Below are 18,814 nucleotides of genomic sequence, written 5' to 3'. Positions count from 1 at the left end.
AAGCTATTTATGACTGGCATGAAGTACTATAAGCAAGGACAGGTTTCAGAGTAACAGCCGTGTTAGTCTGTATTCTCAAAAAGAACAGGAGGACTTGTGGCACCTTAGAGACTAACCAATTTATTTGAGCATGAGCTTTCGTGAGCTACAGCTCACTTCATTGGACGCATGTATGCATCTGATGAAGTGAGCTGTAGCTCACGAAAGCTTATGCTCAAATAAATTGGTTAGTCTCTAAGGTGCCACAAGTACTCCTTTTCTATAAGCAAGGAGTAGGTGGGAGACTGCTCAGAGCTTTGATCCTGGGTGAGGGAATACCCTCCTCTTCTCAGGGGTCACAGGCACATTTTGGTTATCTTCCTAATACCCATTTTGAAATAAAGTGCAGACCAGGGCTTGTCTTCTGCAGTGACTCTTTATTTATTCCTCTTTATGTTACAACATTCCAGTCCATGAATATACCCTAGCTGTTGACATACCATGCTGCATGGTTCTTTGTCACTGGTGCCCCACCCGTGCCACCCTGCTAAATGGATTTATAGCTCTTGATAGAGCAGCACATGGTGGACAAGTCAAACCAGCACAGCCAGGTGTGTTGGAAGAAAAGTCTCACTCACCAGTGGTTCATAAATACAGGTTATATGCCTAAGGCTAGTTCCTCCTGGGGTTCAGTTCTTTCCTCAGCTTTCCTTCCCCACCCCTGCAGAGCCTATTTAACTCTCCACTCCATGCATCCAACGTAGTAAAAGCTCATGCTCTGATATGTCTGTTAATCTATAAAGTGCCCCAGGACTCTTTGCTGCTTTTACAGATCCAGACTAACATGGCTACCCCTCTGAAGCTATTTAACTCTTGGGGCTCCAGAATGAATCAAGTTAAGAGCACAGCTTCATTCTACAACAACACTGTGTTCCCTTCTCAACAGAGGAATTGCCTAAAATATTACATCAAAATAGGAGCTTTTCCTTAAAGCCAAACAAAGGGGGGATTATTCCACTGGAGTGGAGTTTGATGCTATGTAATTCTCACTGGGTCCCAAGGTTCTTAGCCTAGATTAATCTGATAAATATTATTAATCTGATAAGTGATAGATGAACCACACCCCCATGGAACAAGGAACTGAAGAGGGACGGAGCCCAGGCTGAGTCTCCATGGTTAAAAGATTGAAATGAGCAACAGGCAGGTGAAAGAACAAGGATCAGCTCCACAAATGGAAGTTTATCACCACACCTGGCTGCTGCAGCCTGTGTGTTCACAGCAGATCATTCTGGGTTTGGAAAACTAAAGTGAATTCTTTAATACTGATGGCACTGTGGTGCTGCCTGACCTAGACACCACAATGGGAGCAAAGGCCGTTTAAGGGCTACACATTGGGACTGCCATTAAGATGTGAACAAACCACACCTAAGCTACCCTTAACGTTAGCACTGTGGGTGCACATTTCTTCTCTTGTGGAATGATGCAACCAGGTCGCTTCCCACCAAAAATGCCAGCAACTACCACCTGGAAGCTTAAGCTAACCACTCCCTGCAGGGGTGACCTCTCCTGTTATAGTCTAACATCCAGTCAATATCTATAGCTGTAGGCACACTGAAATAGCACCAGGCTTTGGTAGTGTCACAATCTTGCCAGGACAGAGTACTGGGCTGTAGAAAGCCTGGCCCTATATAACTGATAGCACTAGCAATGAACATGGGAGTCACAGCTAACCAACAGAATGAAATCTAGCAAGAGCAACCTGTTGGGTCCAGCAAACTGAACTAACCACCCTTTGAGCTTCCCCCTTCAGCACTAGCTCCAGCAATCTGAGCACAGTTCCAGCTAAGACCATTTCCTCATGCTCCAGTGAAGGGCAAGGATAACATTTACTCATATTAGTCTGGCTGAGAAGAGGGGGACAGCTAAGAGTGTGGAGGGCAAGGATAACATCATAGCACATTTCAGCCAAGGAGCTCCAAGCACTTCAAACATTCATCCATGCAGCCTCAACACCCCTGTGAGGTAGATCAGTTCTTCTCATTTTGCAGGTAAAGGAATGGAGGTACAGAAGTTAAGTGACTTACTGACAATCCTACAGTGAGGCAGAAGCAGGAATAAAACTCAGGAGCTCTGATGCTGACCATTACTCTAATTCCTCACCACCACAGCTTCTGCATCCAACTATTCTCGGAGATGCCTGCTTCAGAGCAGGATAGCCCCTTACCAGTCTTAAAAGTGCACAGTTCACCCCCCTCCGCTGTCTTGCTTTAGGGAAGGTGTCTTGCTGTGGCAGAATTTACAGGGGGGGGAGGGGAATTCTCACAGCCCCACTGCTTTTGTTGTTATGAAGAGGAAGTTTAAGCCCAAGGCAATTCTGTTAGTGGTAGAGGAAGGCCTGCATGAAGAGTCTGGCTGATCCAGCACAGCTTAGCGTTGTGGGCCCCCCCCCACACCCTTCCCCTTTAATTGCCAAAAGCACATTTGGTCACTTTGGGTCCTCTATAAGCCTTACTCCACCCCGACTCTCCTCACACTCTACCCCTAGGAGAAATGGGTAATTTGCACGTGCACACAATGGAATAACTATCATCCCCAGAAACAACTGGATGGGTCAGGTGCTGCAGCCTTTGGAAGAGCAGCTGTGGATGTCTAATACCCATCTCCAAACTAAGGCTTTAGGCCAAGGATCGGGGCCTCAGTAAAGTGGGCACATGGGAGAGAGGGTTTGCTGGCTGATGGTTTTGCGGATGCACTTGCTGTTCATGAAAGTGAGTCAATAATGCTAGCATGTGGCAGGCACAGAGGAGACTTTGACAAGCCACAGATTCAATCCCACTTGTCAACCTATCTGCTGCAGGAACTGCTTAGGACAGATTGGGGTGAGCGCCACATGAGTTCTCCATTATACCCAGCACCTATTTCAAATACAAGACAGCAAGATGATCAAGGCCACTTGAGATGGAACCTTTCAACAGAGTTCATGTGAGCATCTCTCCCCTGCACAGCACAGGAACCTGCTTATGGCTGGGGAATATTCTCCTCCCAGCTAAAAGGGTAAGGGCTCCACTGCTAACAGTGGATCACGGGGCTTGAAACTGCATCGCTAGGCATGGAAATTGACGAGCTAGGAGAAAAAGCACGGAGAGTTTCCTGCAACAACCGAACCATCTTATTCTATAGCTTCCCCCCGGGCAGGTTGGCACAGCATCCCTTGAGCAGGAACTCACCAGCATTCCCTTGCGGTACTGTGCTTTCCAGTTGTGGTAGGAGTCCCTTTCGGAGCTATCTTAATAGTATACATGCATCTTACCACCATACAAATCCCAACCACGCTCTCCCTACCCCCTTCCAGCTACAACTCCATGGCCCACTTGAGCCCAGAAGGAGATGTCACCGTGCAGGTAATGCTCTGCTGGCACTACAGGACGCACTGTGTTAGGGAAACTCACCTACTGCTCTCCAGATCCACTTGGAGCAGACATGAGAGCAGCTGCCGCTATAGTGTTATATAATGGGAGGGGAGAAGGAAATGGACTCTTCCTCCCAGCACTTCATTTAATGCTGGGAGCTGGAGAGAGGCAAGTCAGGGGATGGGAATTGGAGTTGCTGCTTCTACAGATTGGGACCCTGCTGCTTTGGATTTGGACACAGTGGTTTGTGGGCAAGTTTCAAGCTAACCCATCATGCGCAAGTCTAGTTTGCGCAGACCAGTTTCTATCTATTCTAAGTGGAGTCACAGCAGGGTAGGTGCCAAGCGTCCCAGGCTAGAGGAGGCAGCAGGCTCGGAAGAGCAGCATTCCATCCAGGGAGGACAGGTGCAGGGAGACGCTCTCGTTGGCAGAGATGAAGAGCACTGAGCCCCGGCGCAGGGTCATTTCAGAAATGGCGGCGGTGGAGGTGCCCACGGCCGTGCCTTGGATCACCAGCAGGATACTGGCAGAGTCGATGGCTGAGATGAGGTACAGCTTAATAGCGGAGGGAATCTGCAATGGAAACACATTTGCCATGGAAAGCAAATCTGGGCTCAAATTCTGATCCAAGTTTCTGCCGCCTCAAGGACACACTTGTACTCGTATCTCAGACGACCCATGGCCCAGTGACTTCACTCTGGAGCCTGCCTCTGCTCACAGCAGCCCAAGCCCCATGAGCCCTGGGAGATCACAGCATAACTGAGAGCAGCCAAGCTCCAGATGTTGGAGTCAGTCTCTAGCACCCTGTTGAGAGGTGAGCAGCCAAAGATGGTGCAGCGATGCCTGTGCAGCTGAGACAGCACCAGGAGAGGGAGGGAGACAAGTGAATGGTAGAGCACAGCAGGAAGAGGGGAAAACCAGCAGCGGTGCAGCCTGTCATCACCTCCCTCAACCGAGAGCACGAGGCCTAGCTAAACACCCCCAGGTCTCAGCTCTGCCCGGCCTTCTAGCTCTGACACCATGCCAAGCACTGAGCAAAGAGAGCGGCTTGCTCTGTTTAGCACCTCCTAGTGCTGCTCAGACTGGGGCTTGGCTGATAACATGTGACCCAGGAAAGGGGTGGGCGTATCTCCCCCAGCCCTGCATTCAAAGCAAAGTGAAACTTGTCAACACCAGCCGCAGCAGCAGGAGGGGGAAATGGAGCAGGACCCAGAGGCATAGAAGGCAAAGCTCCCTGGAGGACATGGGACACTCTGGCTTCAGGGGGCAGGATGGGCAGACACACTCCATCATCTGTCCCAGAGCCAGCTAGCTGAGTCCAGTGATACTCAGGAGCTGCAAGTGGCTCTTTCATGTCCCCTGGGGCTCTTTGCAGGGCCTGATATTAAAACACTGATTTAATTATTAGCCAGTCTACATTATTAACCAATCAGGATGCTTTTACAGTGTTATTAACCAATTAAGTTATGAACTTGCACTAAGTTATTAACTTATTTGCTATGAGAATAATATATATTAAAAAACCTACATATTTCCCATCATACTGTTTACATAGGACTGTTTAAATACATCATACTGTTTAAATATAGTATTATTGCCAGGTACTACTGTGGGTCTTTCGGGTAATGTTGGTCACTAATGTAGGTCCTGAACCACTGAGGTCTGAGTATCATTGATCTCCTTATCCCAGTGCCTTATGGTCTCCAAGTAGCACAGTGTGGCTTGTCCCAGTTCAGCTGACCCCGTGATCCTACCTCTAGTACAGGAAGTGGGAGGGAAGGGGGAACTCCGACAGGCTGGGGAGGGGATGCAGTGATCTCATCTCAGGTCAAAGCATTGGGGGAAAGGGGATAAGAGTCGGTTGTTAATGGGCAACCCAACTGATGTATGCGTTTTTTTCCACTCCTTGACTGGGAAGTGTCTTCCCTCCCACCCCACGTCACAGTGACATGGCCTTTGGCAAGGGAGGCTTAGGTGTAGCTCTAGCTTTTTGCAAAGCCACTTACTGCTGCTCGTTGAGAGGAATGGAGAAGTTGCTAAAGAGATCCAAAGGCAAGGATGCTGTCTGTTTGCTCCCATTGGAGGAGATGTGGCAGTCTGTCTGATGCTGCTACTAGACCCCCTTTTTCCCCAGTTAATTTGCTGATCCAGGGTCCCCACTCACCTCTATTTTCATGACGGTGAAGTCTGGCACAGGCGGGTCATAGAGGTAGACACAGGGATCCAAGCGGCTCTGCGTGGGGGCAAAGACCTTGGAGCTGCTGGGCGCTGGGTTGTAGTTCAGCATTTCACACAGGGTGAGCACGTCAATGAATTTGGGCGTCAGGCCGGCTCGCACGGTATTGTCGGAACATGCCATGCACTCGATGCAGTCTGGGGAGCAAGGAGCTCAGTGTCAGTGCAAGAAGGTGGGACCCTCCCGATCAGAAGCCAGGTGTCTGAACTCAGCTCCAGCAGGCTCCAGACAGGAGGAAAAGCCTTCGTCCCTTCACAGCGGGAGAGACTAGGGATGCCTGGCTCAGGGAAACGTGCCATCCCATCATCTCAGAGACACTGAGTAAGAGAACACTTCCTCCCCACACCCCACAAACAGCTGCTGTCAACGCCAGGCTGGGCACCTACGGGGTAGGGGAGCAGGTGGCAACATTGAGCCTGAAACACCTCCCTCCACAACGCAACAGAAAGCACAATCCGAGCGGCAGCCTCTCACTCCATTGTCCGTGGAGACACTTAGTGGTGACCTCACTGGAAAAGGCCAACGAGCCACCTAGTTTGGTATCCCGGGTCCCACAATGGCCAAGGCAGGGTGCTTGAGATAAGGTGTAACCTGGAGATCAGCATAAGTCATGGATCATGATGATTGGCAGCGGCAGCCTTACCGTAGCCAGGGTTACAAAGTGCCCATCCCATTATAGGAGCCACTATCCACCGATGAGTGGAATCACAAATGCTATTATTCATAACGGTCTCAATAGCATTGGCTAGGCACGGGAACACACCTGCCCAGCCGGCACTCGAACTCACCTCCATAGAGGTAGGCATGAGGCTCGTTGGCTCCCAGGAACATGGACTCTCCTGGCTGCAGCATCACCAGGTTCAGGAAGTAAATGGCAAAGCAGCCGATGTCTCCCGGGAACTGTGAGTGCAGCTGCAGCAGCAGCTTCCCGCTGCTCCCCGAGGTGTCCTTCCCCGCAGCAACTGTGGGGGACAAGAGCAAAGCCAGGTTAGCAGCAGCCCCACAACTTAGTCCCTTCTGCGAGAGCCCCTGCTCTGCTTACAGCCCGCTAGCGGGGGCAGCACAGTGCTGCCAGCCCAGGGGTCAGGTGTCAACGGCTTTGGGGTTCCCCCAAACCCTCCTCATCAGGAGGCCAGGGCAGGCCTAGACATTTCCGGCTGCACATCTGAGTCCCTCCAGATCCCCAGAGATGGGACGAGCGAGGACAGGTGGCCAACGAGGGATGCAACCTGCCTGGGTGTGGTTATGAGTCAGACCTGATTAGCCACATGAGCCTCACCCAGATCCATCCACTTCCAGAGACACAGGGTCCAATGTCCCCAGGCTCTGCTCTAGGGAAGAGATGGGTGGGCTGGCTAGCTTTTCCCATGCCACTGTCTGGGGACAGCGGGATCAAACAGTCAGAGTATAAGGCCAGAAGGAACTGATTACCCAGCCTGACCTCCGGTAGATCACAGGCCACCCACCCCACCCTGTCTCACTAAACCCAACAATTGATCATGGTGGAGAGAGGCTGCTAGTGGCCTGTTCTCTCCCACAGGGGCATCTCCTGGATAGCAGAAATGCTTACTCCCCAACCCCCCAGACACAAACCCTGCCAGCTACGATACATCACCACACACCTGGACCCACCCCTTCACTCCACTTCCAAAGCCCTCTGCCCACCTGCCCATTCCACACACATGCCGCACTCTCCCCAGCATCCAGCAGCTCCATCCTTTCCTTCCCATGTCCCAGTTCTCGCAGGGAAGGAGAGGAAGAAGGTGGGCATCCAGGGACAGATACTCATCTCCATATCTCCTCCCCCACATTTCCCACTTCAGCCCCTCCCTCCTCTTCCAGTGGGGAGCAGCAAGTCAGGAGGGGCATTCTCCCCCACCCAAGAATGGCCTTTTGGAGCTCTTCCTCCTCCCCCTCTCCCGCTCGAGCAGAGACTGGGGCAACCTCACTTGGCCTGAAACTCCTTCATTAGAAAGGAGGCCTCTCTGGCTTGGCTCGCGCTTCCCCTCCATTGGCATAAAAGGGCTCCTTTGTATTTCCGCTCTGGGAGCCTCCCCGACAGAGCCCCAGCAACCTGGAGGAGAGACTGCCGAAGATTTGGCATAAGCTTGGGGGAGGGCAGTGTGAGCCTGGCAGAGCAGGTGCCAACTCATGCCAAGGTGCAGGCCTCACTGCACACTGACAAATGCAGAGCTGGAAACCAGTCTGGCTCCCTGTGGGTTACGATAGTGAAAACAGATACGAGAATTATAAGAATGAGGTTAGTGTTTAGATTGTGTGGAATGCTTGCAGGCTGCTGCCTGCATTAATCCTACTTGAAGTATCTGTACCCCATGGTATAAGGTAATGGGTGTTTGCTAGAAGTGTAAAAAAAAAGGAGGGACAGTAAGGAGAGACATCACCAAGTGTGAAGTGCCAGTTTACCACAAGAGGTGTCATCTCTCCCCAGCCTGGCCTCTAGACACCAGACAAGCCATTGTGGAACATCAGTCAACAAAAGACTTTGGTGATTGCTCCCCCCACACCCGTGAAGAGGGGATGTGCACAAGCCCGCATCCCATTACAGCTTCAAAGCTGGGGGAAGGGCATAAAAATCCCTGCCAAGGAGGAATTGTTATGACTATGCTGCCTGGAATTCAGAGAGGGCAATAATTCTAAGCATAGGCATAAGCATGCTATGACTTGGGTTAGCCCTAAAGGACATATAGAGCTTGCATATTACAGCACGCGTCTGTTACCTTTTGAAACCTAAACTTGTAACTCGTGTATGTTTACCTGCTTTAACCTTGTAAACAGCTCATTTCTTTTTCCTAGTTAATAAATCTTTAGTTAATCACAGGACTGGCTACAAGCATTGCCTCTGGTAAGAGATCTAAGGTACAATTGACCTGGGGTAAGTGACTGGGAGTAACCTGAATATTGTTGGGATTTTGGGCATAAGGGGGCCTGTATCACAAAGACCGGTTTGCAAGATAAACTGGAGTGCCCCAGGGGACTGTCAGAGACTCCATGTTAAGGCTGTTTTAGGGCTTTACGAGTTCACACTTGTTAGGTGGTTGGTGAAATCTATGTCTAGGATTCACAGCTAATTTGGGATTTGTGCCCTGCTTCTTGACAGTCTGCCCTCACTCATGGTTGTGGGCCATGCCACACAGACGGACGCTCCTCTCCTACTGCTTGTCGGGCAAACACTCGCTGGGTTGGTTCAAGGAGCAGATCAGCCTTGAAGGGAAAGACCACGCTGGGATAGAACGAGCTCCAGCCAAGAATGCTCAGAGTTTGCCCTCCTGGTGCAGGGAGGGCAGGAGGCAAAATCCTCTCCATGCTTGTTACTCTTTGGTTATAAATACACATGCGCCCTCCAGGCCCACATGGCTTCTCCACTCAGTTTATTTTTACTGGATAAACTATGCACAGAGAGGGATCTGAAGCCCCTGGTGTTGTCCCCAAGCCATAACGTTACTCGTGTTCAGTGCTGAACTCACAAATCAGAGGCCTTTCGTGGTGGTATCGCTCCAGGGCAACTTACACAGCGCCTGTACAAATACAGAGGGAGGGGCTGAACTGCAGCCACTTCGGGAATGCGAACACCAGCAAAGCTTCCCAGGGCAGGCAATGAAGAGGTGTCACACTCAGGTAAAAGTCAGAGGGCGGAGCGTAGGGACCCAAGACCGATAGCTGTCAGGACGCTAGGGCTACACATGCGTCTCACAAGTGACTTAGGATCTTTAACACCCCCAAGCAGTCAGGGACCACATACCCCACCGTGCGCTCAGCTGATCCGTCCTCTCAGGGGTTGTATGGTAGGGAATATGGTCAGGCTCAGGGGCTCTGTCTCATAAAGCTCCTGTTCCAGGATGGCCTGCCCCTTTAAAGGCCAGACGCTAGCCAGCCCTGTTCAATCAGCCCTGCCTAGGCCACAATTAGCTGCCTCCCAGTGGGAGTCAGGTGGCAGCCTGATAAACACCAGGCCTCACAAGGGGCAGGGAATTTAGTTTGGTGAAGGAATTCTAGGGAGCAAGTCCTGACTTACGGCTGGAAGGACACCAGGGAAGTGGCTCGGGAGTCAGCACTTTGCGTCTCTCCATTCGGGGATAAAGGGAGCCCAGAAGGCAGGCTGAAGAGGAGCCCAAGTTAGGCAAAAGAACTTTGTTTGGACATTTGTTACCCCAGAAGGGGAATGAACTCAGAGTGACCCAGCCAGAGAATTAATCCACGAATGTCCAGGACAGACAGGAAACCCTGGTGAATGGAAACTGAGGCAGGGAATGCCAGCAGGGCCACGTTTGGCCAGCAGGGGGCTCTACAGGATAGGTGCATCCTGTAGCCACTCCCCATTTCACAGACTGTCACTGGCCAACCAGCAGACAGCTAGGTCTCTCCTACATGAGCAAAGCAGCGTAGAGCTCGGAGGTTGTGTGCACTTCAGGGGACGTTTCCTGCCTCTGATGGCGAACCTGCTTTCCCCAAAGCGCTCTGCCTGGACTGGAATGGCAGGGTGGAGATGGTGCCAGATCACTGCGCTGTTCCTGCAGGGAGGCGGCTGACAATGTAACAGCCTCAGCTAGCACCCACGAGACCAAACACCAGCAAGCAAAGGGCACAGCCCTTGGTTATTCTGGAGCAAGGCTGGTCGGCTGCACTGTGGGAGGGACAGTCCGAAGACTGGAGCTGGGGAGGAGCTAGCAGTGAAACTTGCACTCTGTCCTGTGTGTCATGCCCTCTCCACCTGCAGCATCCCCCTAGCGAACCCAGACATTACATCCAATATGATCACCCACCCACCCAGGGCGCTGTTAAAAGTGAGAGCCAGTCAGTAACTACAAAGATGCTACCCCCTCTTATCCACTCCAAGATGCCCGCTTGCCACCAAAGATCCATGGCAGCTCCATCCCCTTCACTAATCCAGGGCATTGCCAGGGCCAGCGTGGGGCAAGGATCCATGCAGGTAGCCTCTGAGTTGTCCCAGCTCCAAGGGACTTTCCTCCCCCTGGACGGACAGGAAGAAGAGACAGCCACATCCCTGACACACATATACCCCACCCCCGGGACGCGGGGCTCTCCATGTCACAGGCAGGCGCCGAACAAACCTTCCTGGGAAATCCTCTTCACCAGCATGTTCAGCTGGTCCACAAAGACCTTCTTTTCGCTCTTCATCATCCTGGTGAAGCAGATCCGCAGCGCAGCAGACACGCCCCGGGGGTCATTGCACACGCTGCGCTCCAGCTGCTCCGCTGCCACGTTGCCGATCAGTGCCCGGAACTCGGGGACCTCTGCAAAGGGCAGATGCCTGTCAGGGGCCCAGGCTGGGGTAGGATAGCAGGGGCAAACCCACCCACTCAGCTACCCCCCCAGGGATGGGCTGCTAACACCACGCCCCCTTTTACAAAGCGTCTGGCTTATGGTCACAGAGCTGGCCATAGAAGCCAGGAGCCCCTGCCCCATCCCTGCCTTCCCAGGGCCCAGCTTTGCACTCTGGTACACACTTAGGCATTTAAATCTCTGTTTTAGGCACCTGTGTTTGAAAAGCGTGTAGAAAGGATATAGTAACTGCCAACATGAAGGTGCTAGCCCCAGGTCCAGGCTGGCTTAGTGTCTCCGAGCTGCTCCGCTGAGCCTTATCCCAGGTGATGTTCTGCATTACGAAGCTAGGGCAGCAAATGTGCTGCTCCTGCCATCCGGCAGAGGGCAGCTTCCCCTGGGGGGCGAGGGGCTCAGCAATGGAGCAGCCCCCATAATCACGGCTGGTCAGTCGGAGTGATCAGCCCCCTGCAGGTAGGCCCAGTGAGAGGGGAGTGCAAGCTTGGGGCCTTATGCATTGGCATTTCTCCTCCCTGCAGGGCTCTGCTTGGAGGGCCACCGCCAGGGGCTGGAGGATGATATGCCCAGCCCAGCTTCAGAGATACATTGAAGGGGATCTTATTAACCCCTGCAAGTGCTCAGCCCTCCCTTTCTGCCCCCCCCCCCCCCCCCCCCCCCCCCCCCCCCCCGCCACCATAGCATCTGACCCTTCCTCTTAGTCGGCAGTCCCAAGCTTGGGAGCTCTTTAGCCCCCCTCTCCTGCCCTGCCCAGCACATCCCCAGCCAGCAGCACCACCTGGTGCTTACTCTGCAGAAAAGCCACAATTTCCTCCACGGGCCGGAAGCCACACATGCCCTGGAAGGGGGTCAGCGCAATGGCCATCTCTGGCTTGTGATTGGCATCTGGGTAGTGCTCAGGAAACTGGGCGTGAAGCTTCCCCGCCAGCTCCTAGAGAGGGGAGACGAGGACAAAAAAGAGTCAAAGCCCGGGCGATCCCCCCTCAACAACTAGGTCCCTCCTCGCCAGCTCACGCGCTGGGAGGCTGCATCCTGGGGAAAGAGATCCCACAGGGCTGCGGGTATGCCAGCAAATGGATTCAATGAGGAGAGCCAGTCCTGCCCCAGGGGTCAGAGTGACTCACCCCGGGCAGAATTCTCACTCCCTGGGCTCCCTCACTGCACCATCTTCGTGGCTTCCCAGAGAGGGGCTACGGCTAGCTACATACCAGGCTTCAGCCCAAATGCCCAACCAGTGAAACATTCCCACTGAATCCCCCCACCTACCTCTTTTCTCTGCCCACTGCTGCGGCCCTCACACCAGGACACTTCAGCACCGCGACTGCACATTTAAAAACACAGGATGCTGAGGAAATGCAGGTGCAGCCAGCAGACACGGCAACACTGCAGCACCAAGGAGATCTGGGATACAAGCACATGCTAGCAAGGGCTGGGCTGATGTCCCCTGGGTTTAGTCCGCTGTGCACTTCTCACCAGGCTGAATAGAGGGGTCTCAGCAGTAGCACTTGCTACTGAGCTGAAGGCTTCCTGTCAAATGACTCTTTCTGCATTTTTAATTTAAAGCTGCTTTTTGATATCAGATGGGAACCAGTTGCTGAGATCATAGCACTTAACACCCCTCAGCGAGAGCTCCAGCCCCATGCTCTGCCCAAGAGGAGTATAGTTCTTCTCCTGTGCTTCATTCAGTTATTTCCTCCCCAGGAAATGGGTGGAGAACAAACATCTCAGGGGTGAGGGCCTAGCCTTATGACGCAAAAGGAATGTTTTATTGCCCTCATGCAATACAACAGCTCCTCAAACGAGCAGTCAGAGCTGGCCACGACACCCAGTGGCTGATTCAAGCCCAGTATTTAGGTTTTGTACAAAGAGCTTTTAACAAGAGTTTATGACCAACAGAACTGTTGCCTTATGTTTAAAGCCCCTCGTACACAACATACACTGGCTGATCTGCATTAAGCTATTACAATTCACAGTCGCACAAAGCAGCAGTGTACATAGGAGCACTGCCAGGGCCCGACCAGGCTCACTGCTCAACATGCCAGACCGGCATTAGATGCTCAGGGGGCCTGACTGGGCCGGTTGTAACAGGCGAAAGCTCAAAGACGACTGGTGCTGAAGTAGACACCTAGGCCTCACCATTACACTACACCTGGATGGGCGCTATTTCAACGGTAGCCTATTGTGTAGACTCTCGATGGGGCAGAGGACACAACAGACACTTATGTTCCCATTGTTCTTATTTCTGTGCATCGCACTGGGCGTGTCCCTATACTGAGGGAGGCAACTTGGGAGAAGCAGTGAAGGCATTTTACTGAATGACCTGTTCTAACATAGACCTACTCTGCCATGTGCTCCATGCTCTGTCACAGCCATTGAGACCAATGGGGTCAAAATACAATATGACCTGATGGTGACATGGCAGGGCTCCTTCTCAAGACCTAGAGGCCATGCCGTGTTCTTTCCCTCCAGCCACCACAGCACGTTTGGGGCACCCATGCAGGTGAGAAGCAAGATGCATCTCATCCCAGGGGGGCTGGATGAGTGCAAGTTGAAGGGTACAGAACAAGGAGTAATGGTCTCAAGTTGCAGTGGGGGAGGTTTAGGTTGGATATTAGGAAAAACTTTTTCACTAGGAGGGTGGTGAAACACTGAAATGCGTTACCTAGGGAGGTGGTGGAATCTCCTTCCTTAGATATTTTTAAGGTCAGGCTTGACAAAGCCCTGGCTGAGATGATTTAGTTGGGGATTGGTCCTGCTTTGAGCAGGGGGTTGGACTAGATGATCTCCTGAGGGTCCCTTCCAACCCTGATATTCTCTGATTCTAAGGGGGGATTGTTTTTGTATCTGCACTGGCTTTGGAGCAAGGTCTGTCTTTAGCTATGCTCTGTCAGGTACCAAGCAGCCTCTGGGTATGGAGTGCAACAGCCAGGTGTTGGCAGCATCTGCAACCGTTCCAGAACTCAGTGAGTAGGGGACCATGGCAACCGTTCCAGAGCTCAGTGGGTAGGGGACCATGAACGTGGTGCACTCCTGAGCATCATGCCACGAGAGCAGTCCTGGCTCAGCAGCATAGCTTACCTCAGGGACATCTGCAGAGAGGCTGCCTGCAAGGCCCCAGCAATGCACTCAGAGGGGGTTCAGAACAGCTTCTTACCTTATTGGGATGGGCCTGTATGGACAGGGCTGTGTTAACCGACAGCACTTTGAATAGGAAAGGCAGCTGGCCCTGGAAAGTCTCCTTGACCTTGGATCCCAGGCATCCAGGATTATCTCCTATCCACTGTCCTAAGGTCTTCTGGGGAATTCGATTATCCAGAATAACAGCATCGCCTCTGGGGTGGGTTCCCATCCAGAGCTGGAACAGGCATTTGTGGGATGGAAAAAGAGGGACAAGACAAAGCCATTAGCATCTCCAGCATGGTTCTCGACAGGCTTACAAAACAGGCCAAACAGACAGGTTCAAGGAGAGGGGGAAAGGAGGTAGGGTTGTCTGTACTTGAATTCTCAGCTTTTGCTTCCTGCTACAGTTCAGACTGAATATCAGCATCCCCCTTAGTTTCTAAGCGCATCTCTCACATCCACCCACCTACAATTATTTCCTCATCTCCCAGCTAGGTCAAAGTATACAGAGGTCTGATCTGCCAGGCTTGATCTTGATCTTCTCCTCAGTACCTTTCAAAACACAAGAATTGCCACAGTGGTGCAGACCACCATTCCATCCAGTCCGGTACCCTGTCTCCCGCAGCAGCAGATATGCAATGTTTCAAACAAAGACCAGGTCCCCCATACCCACCCACCCCTTCCCCTTTGCCCACTCTGTCAGCATTGCACTGCAGCGAAGTGCAAGGAAAAGGGATTCAAATTCCTGCCTGACCTCAGCTGGTGATCTGCTTATGCCTTGAAGCATGAGGATCAAGAGCACACTTGCCACTATAGATTCTATTCATGTGCGTAATAGCTGCAATGTTTCAAAGGAAGAAGCCAACTTTTGGCCTCAGTCATGAGGGTGGAGATAGGGGAGGGAAAGTGGCTGACTCTGGGATCTCAGCAAAACCTGTGTCACAGAAGAAGGGCAGAGAGAGGGAGCTGGGGGCTTACCTCAGCATATGGCTTGTCTGGATCAATCTGTGCCAGTGGATCACTGCTAGCCAGCAGCTTGGCCACTTCACTGTCCAGGCCAATCTTCCCCCAGGCATATTTCTGCACAACGCAGGACAGGGGAAACACTAAGCAAACACACAAAAACAAAGGGTTATCCAAGGACACGGCAGGCAAAAATCACCGGCTCACAAAATGGCCTGACATCGCCAAATCCCAGCCACCTGGCTCCCCCGGCTAAAATTCCTGTCCGTACTTTGACCCTCCTCTTGCCTCCACTGCTGCAACCTTCTCCCCTCTGGGAAGCTGCACCCTCCAAAATATTGTCGCTCAGATCAACGCACCATCCCATCCGCATTCCTCTTTCGGCTCCTCCATCAAACTCAAGCTCCCCATCTCTAGGTCTCTGCACAACTTATCCTGGCCCCTAACTGCCCTGTGTCCTTCTCCCACGCTCATCCTCACGCTTCCTCCCATGCTGTTCCTCATACTCAGAGCAGTCTTCCTCTCCCATACACCCAACCACTTTCCCCTCCTGAAAACTCACTTCTTCCATTAAGACGTTTAAACAACATCCACCAGAGAAAACGATGGATTATCAGGATTAGTTGTATTACAGTAGCCCCTAGAGGCCCAGGAGAGACCATTTTCATAGATCTGAACGGTCCTGCGTCTCTAATTTAGAACACACGATCCTTGGAGCTGCGATGATGTGTTTTGCACAGTATTGAGCACATGCTAATGGCATGGTTCTACAGCTCCTCCACGTCAGCTCATAAGAGCATAAGAACGGCCATACTGATCCATCTAGTCCAGTATCCTGTCTTCCAACAGTGGCCAGTGGCAGATGCTTCAGAGGGAATGAATGAACAGAACAGTTATAGAGCAATCCATCCACTGTCATCCAGTATCAGCTTTTGGCAGTCAGAGGTTTAGGGATGCCAGAACATGGGGTTGCATCCCTGCCCATCTTGACTAATAGCTATTGGAGGACCAATCCTCCACGAACTTATCTAGTTCTTTTTTGATCCCAGTTATACTTTTGGCCTTCATAACATCCCTTGGCAACGAGTTCTACAAAGTGACTGTGTGTTGTGTGAAGAAGTGCTTCCTTCTGTTTGTTTTAAACTTGCTGCCTATTAATGTTACTGGCTGACCTTTGGTTTGTGGTAAATGAAGGGGTAAAGAACACTTCCCTATTCATTTTCTCCACACCATTCATGATTTTAGAGCCTTAGTTTTCTCAATACCCTCCAGTCCAAACCCACATGCTCTGGTCTAGCACCACACAGTCCAGTTCTACACATGTCCACTACCTCAAGTCCAGTATGTTTCACTACAAGACAATTTCAGTTTAGAGCAACAAATGTCGGTGAAAGATCTGTGCCCCAGTGTAAGACATTCAACTATTCCAAGAGCCTCCAGCTCCAAAACTGGCCAAACCTCCTCCCCAACATGGTTTAAAGTGTGACTGTGTAAACATTGTATTTTCCACTGAATGCATCCGATAAAGTGAGCTGAAGCTCATGAAAGCTTATGCTCAAATAAATTTGTTAGTCTCTAAGGTGCCACAAGTACTCCTTTTCTTTTTGGGTAAATATGGCATCCTCACACCCCAGATCCGCCTCATCATCTTTGAGTCATGCCTGCTGAGCCAGACAAAAATGTGTTTACACTGTCATTCGCACAGCCCACACAGTTGTGGGAAGGTAAGCTAGCTTCCACTCCTCCTCATGCATCAGTCACATTGCTGATGGCAGAATCTTTGATCTTCGGGGTCCTAAGCAGACTTTGCAGGCCTGGCTGAACCTGCGTTCTTGGATTCACCAAGTGCTCACGCAGGGCTTGGCATCCCTGGTAGGCCTCAAAAACTCTACTTGCCAGTGCTAAGCAGGAAACTTTCCCTAACAAGTGGAAAGGGACAAGGAAGAGGAGGGTGGAGTAAGCGAAGCCATTGATTTCTGCAGAATTTAAGCTTTCGTCAAAAAAAAAAAAAAAAAAAAAAAACACAACAACCAACCAAACCCTTATTTAACTCTCATATACTACAATGATGGGGACCACAGGAGAGCCTGGACAGACAGAGAGGGTGGGAGCGACTCATGGCACCTAGAAAATCACAGGAACGACACTGTGATCCACAGAGCTATTGGCCCACTAGGCTTCTATACAATGAGTGGAGATAGGCACCTTAGAATGCGATCCACAAAAGCCAGCATGCTAGGCGAGGGGCCGCCTACAACTGTCAATGGGAGATGTTGACAAGAAATGATATGAACAGGCATCTCCCACCTGTTGGGAGAGTGTGCTAAGCACTGAGCTATGGGATAGTCTGATATACCCCATATATATATATATATATAGCGCCTCCCTCAGTCTCTCCTGTTCAAGCTGTTACAATGTGGATAAATAATTAAAGAGTGATTGGAGCAGTGGGCCAGAACCTGGGACCTCCCACCTTCTTGTAGGGTGCCCGAACCAGCGAGCTACAGAGTTTGTCTCTCACTTGGCAGTTTTGTGGATGGCAGAGGTGTGGGCAAAGACTATGACACCCATTTTCCACACACAAACGGAAGTACGGAGGAGAGGCTGCACCAACACCACATGTGGAAATCAGCAGCACTCAGGAATAGAACCCAAGAGTCCAGACCCCCAGCCCCTCCCCACAAACCAACAGACCCCAATCCCTTTCCAGAGACAGGAATAGAAGCCAGGAGTCCTGCCCCTCTACCTTCCCTTCCCACCCACCAATAGAACCCAGGAGTCCTGCCTCTCAGCCCTTCCCCCATCAATACACCTTTCATGCAGACCCAAGAATAGAACCCAGGCGTCCTGCCCCGCCCCCACAGAACCCAGGGCGGTGCTACCCCAGCCCCAGGGACGCCTGGCCTAGGAGCCTGGCGGTGACCTGGCGGATTCCCTGCCGGCATAGGAGGTGCCATGTGCCCCGCTCTGCGGGGAACCGGCCGCTGCCCCCAGACGCTGCCGCGAGGAAGGCGCATCCCCGGGACGGGGGTGTCTGAGCAGCGGGGGCAGGTTCGAGCCCAGCCCCTTCCCCAAGGCCATGGGACCCACCCGCCCAGCATCCCCGCCAGAGCGGCTCGGCCCCGGCCGCCGCCGCCGCCGCCACTCACCTCTCAGCTCCGCCATGGCTCCGCCTGGTGCCCGCTTCCCCAGCCTGCACCGCCCCGCCAGCCGAGCGAGGGGAGATCCGGGATGGAGCGGCGGCCACGCCCCTCCCGGCTCGGGCACGCTGGGAGAGGTAGTTCCCTGCCTGAAGCCCAGCAGCGCCGGGGGGGGGGGAGGAGCCCGGTGTCGTCGGGCCACGCGAGCCCCCCGCCAGGGTTCGACTTGGAGGCGTGGCGCCCGGCCCCATTGTTCACCCAGCCTGGGCAGGGTCCGCCTGTGTACGTGGGAACACCCTCCTCTGTGCATGCGGGCTCCTGCGGGGGCAACCCTTTCCCCACATACGTCCTGCCCTAGTGTGGGGCAACCCCCTGGGTGCACAGCCCCTCTCCCCACATATGCAATCCCCTTCCTCCCTATACACCCCCCTTGTGCACAGCCTTCCTCCCCATTATATACACCTCTACGCGTGCAACCGGTGTGCACAGCGCCCTTCCTCACTATATACACAAGGATGTATGCCACCCCCGTATGCACAGCCCCTCTCCCCATATGCAACCCCCTTCCTCACTATACACAGCCCCATGAGTGCAACCCCCTCTGTGCACAGCCCCGTTCCGCACTATATACACAAGCATGTGTGCAA

The 18,814-nt window shown here is 52.4% G+C and overlaps 1 protein-coding gene across 1 annotated transcript; it reads right to left on the bottom strand.

Moving 5' to 3' along the window:
• Nucleotides 1–396: 396 nt before the first annotated feature.
• MPI (mannose phosphate isomerase) lies at nt 397–18,387 on the bottom strand. Its single transcript, XM_043524202.1, has 9 exons — nt 18,177–18,387; nt 15,043–15,170; nt 14,099–14,299; nt 11,734–11,875; nt 10,716–10,898; nt 6,414–6,587; nt 5,554–5,762; nt 1,928–3,962; nt 397–1,868 (listed from the first exon to the last, which is right to left on the bottom strand). Exons 1-8 carry the CDS (start codon nt 18,190–18,192, stop codon nt 3,744–3,746), a joined length of 1,272 nt encoding a protein of 423 aa, XP_043380137.1. The 5' UTR covers nt 18,193–18,387; the 3' UTR covers nt 397–1,868; nt 1,928–3,743.
• Between the last annotated feature and the right edge of the window lie 427 nt (nt 18,388–18,814).

Source organism: Chelonia mydas, chromosome 10, assembly GCF_015237465.2.
Source record: "Chelonia mydas isolate rCheMyd1 chromosome 10, rCheMyd1.pri.v2, whole genome shotgun sequence".
NCBI classification, from domain to species: Eukaryota; Metazoa; Chordata; order Testudines; family Cheloniidae; genus Chelonia; species Chelonia mydas.
This window is presented reverse-complemented; position numbering and strand designations above follow the sequence as displayed.

Coding starts and splice junctions, on each gene's coding strand:
- MPI (XM_043524202.1), bottom strand. Junction 11,876..14,098: donor TACAGGCCCATCCCAATAAG/GTAAGAAGCTGT, acceptor TCCCCTCTCTAG/GAGCTGGCGGGGAAGCTTCA. Junction 6,588..10,715: donor GAAGAGGATTTCCCAGGAAG/GTTTGTTCGGCG, acceptor TGTCCCCCACAG/TTGCTGCGGGGAAGGACACC.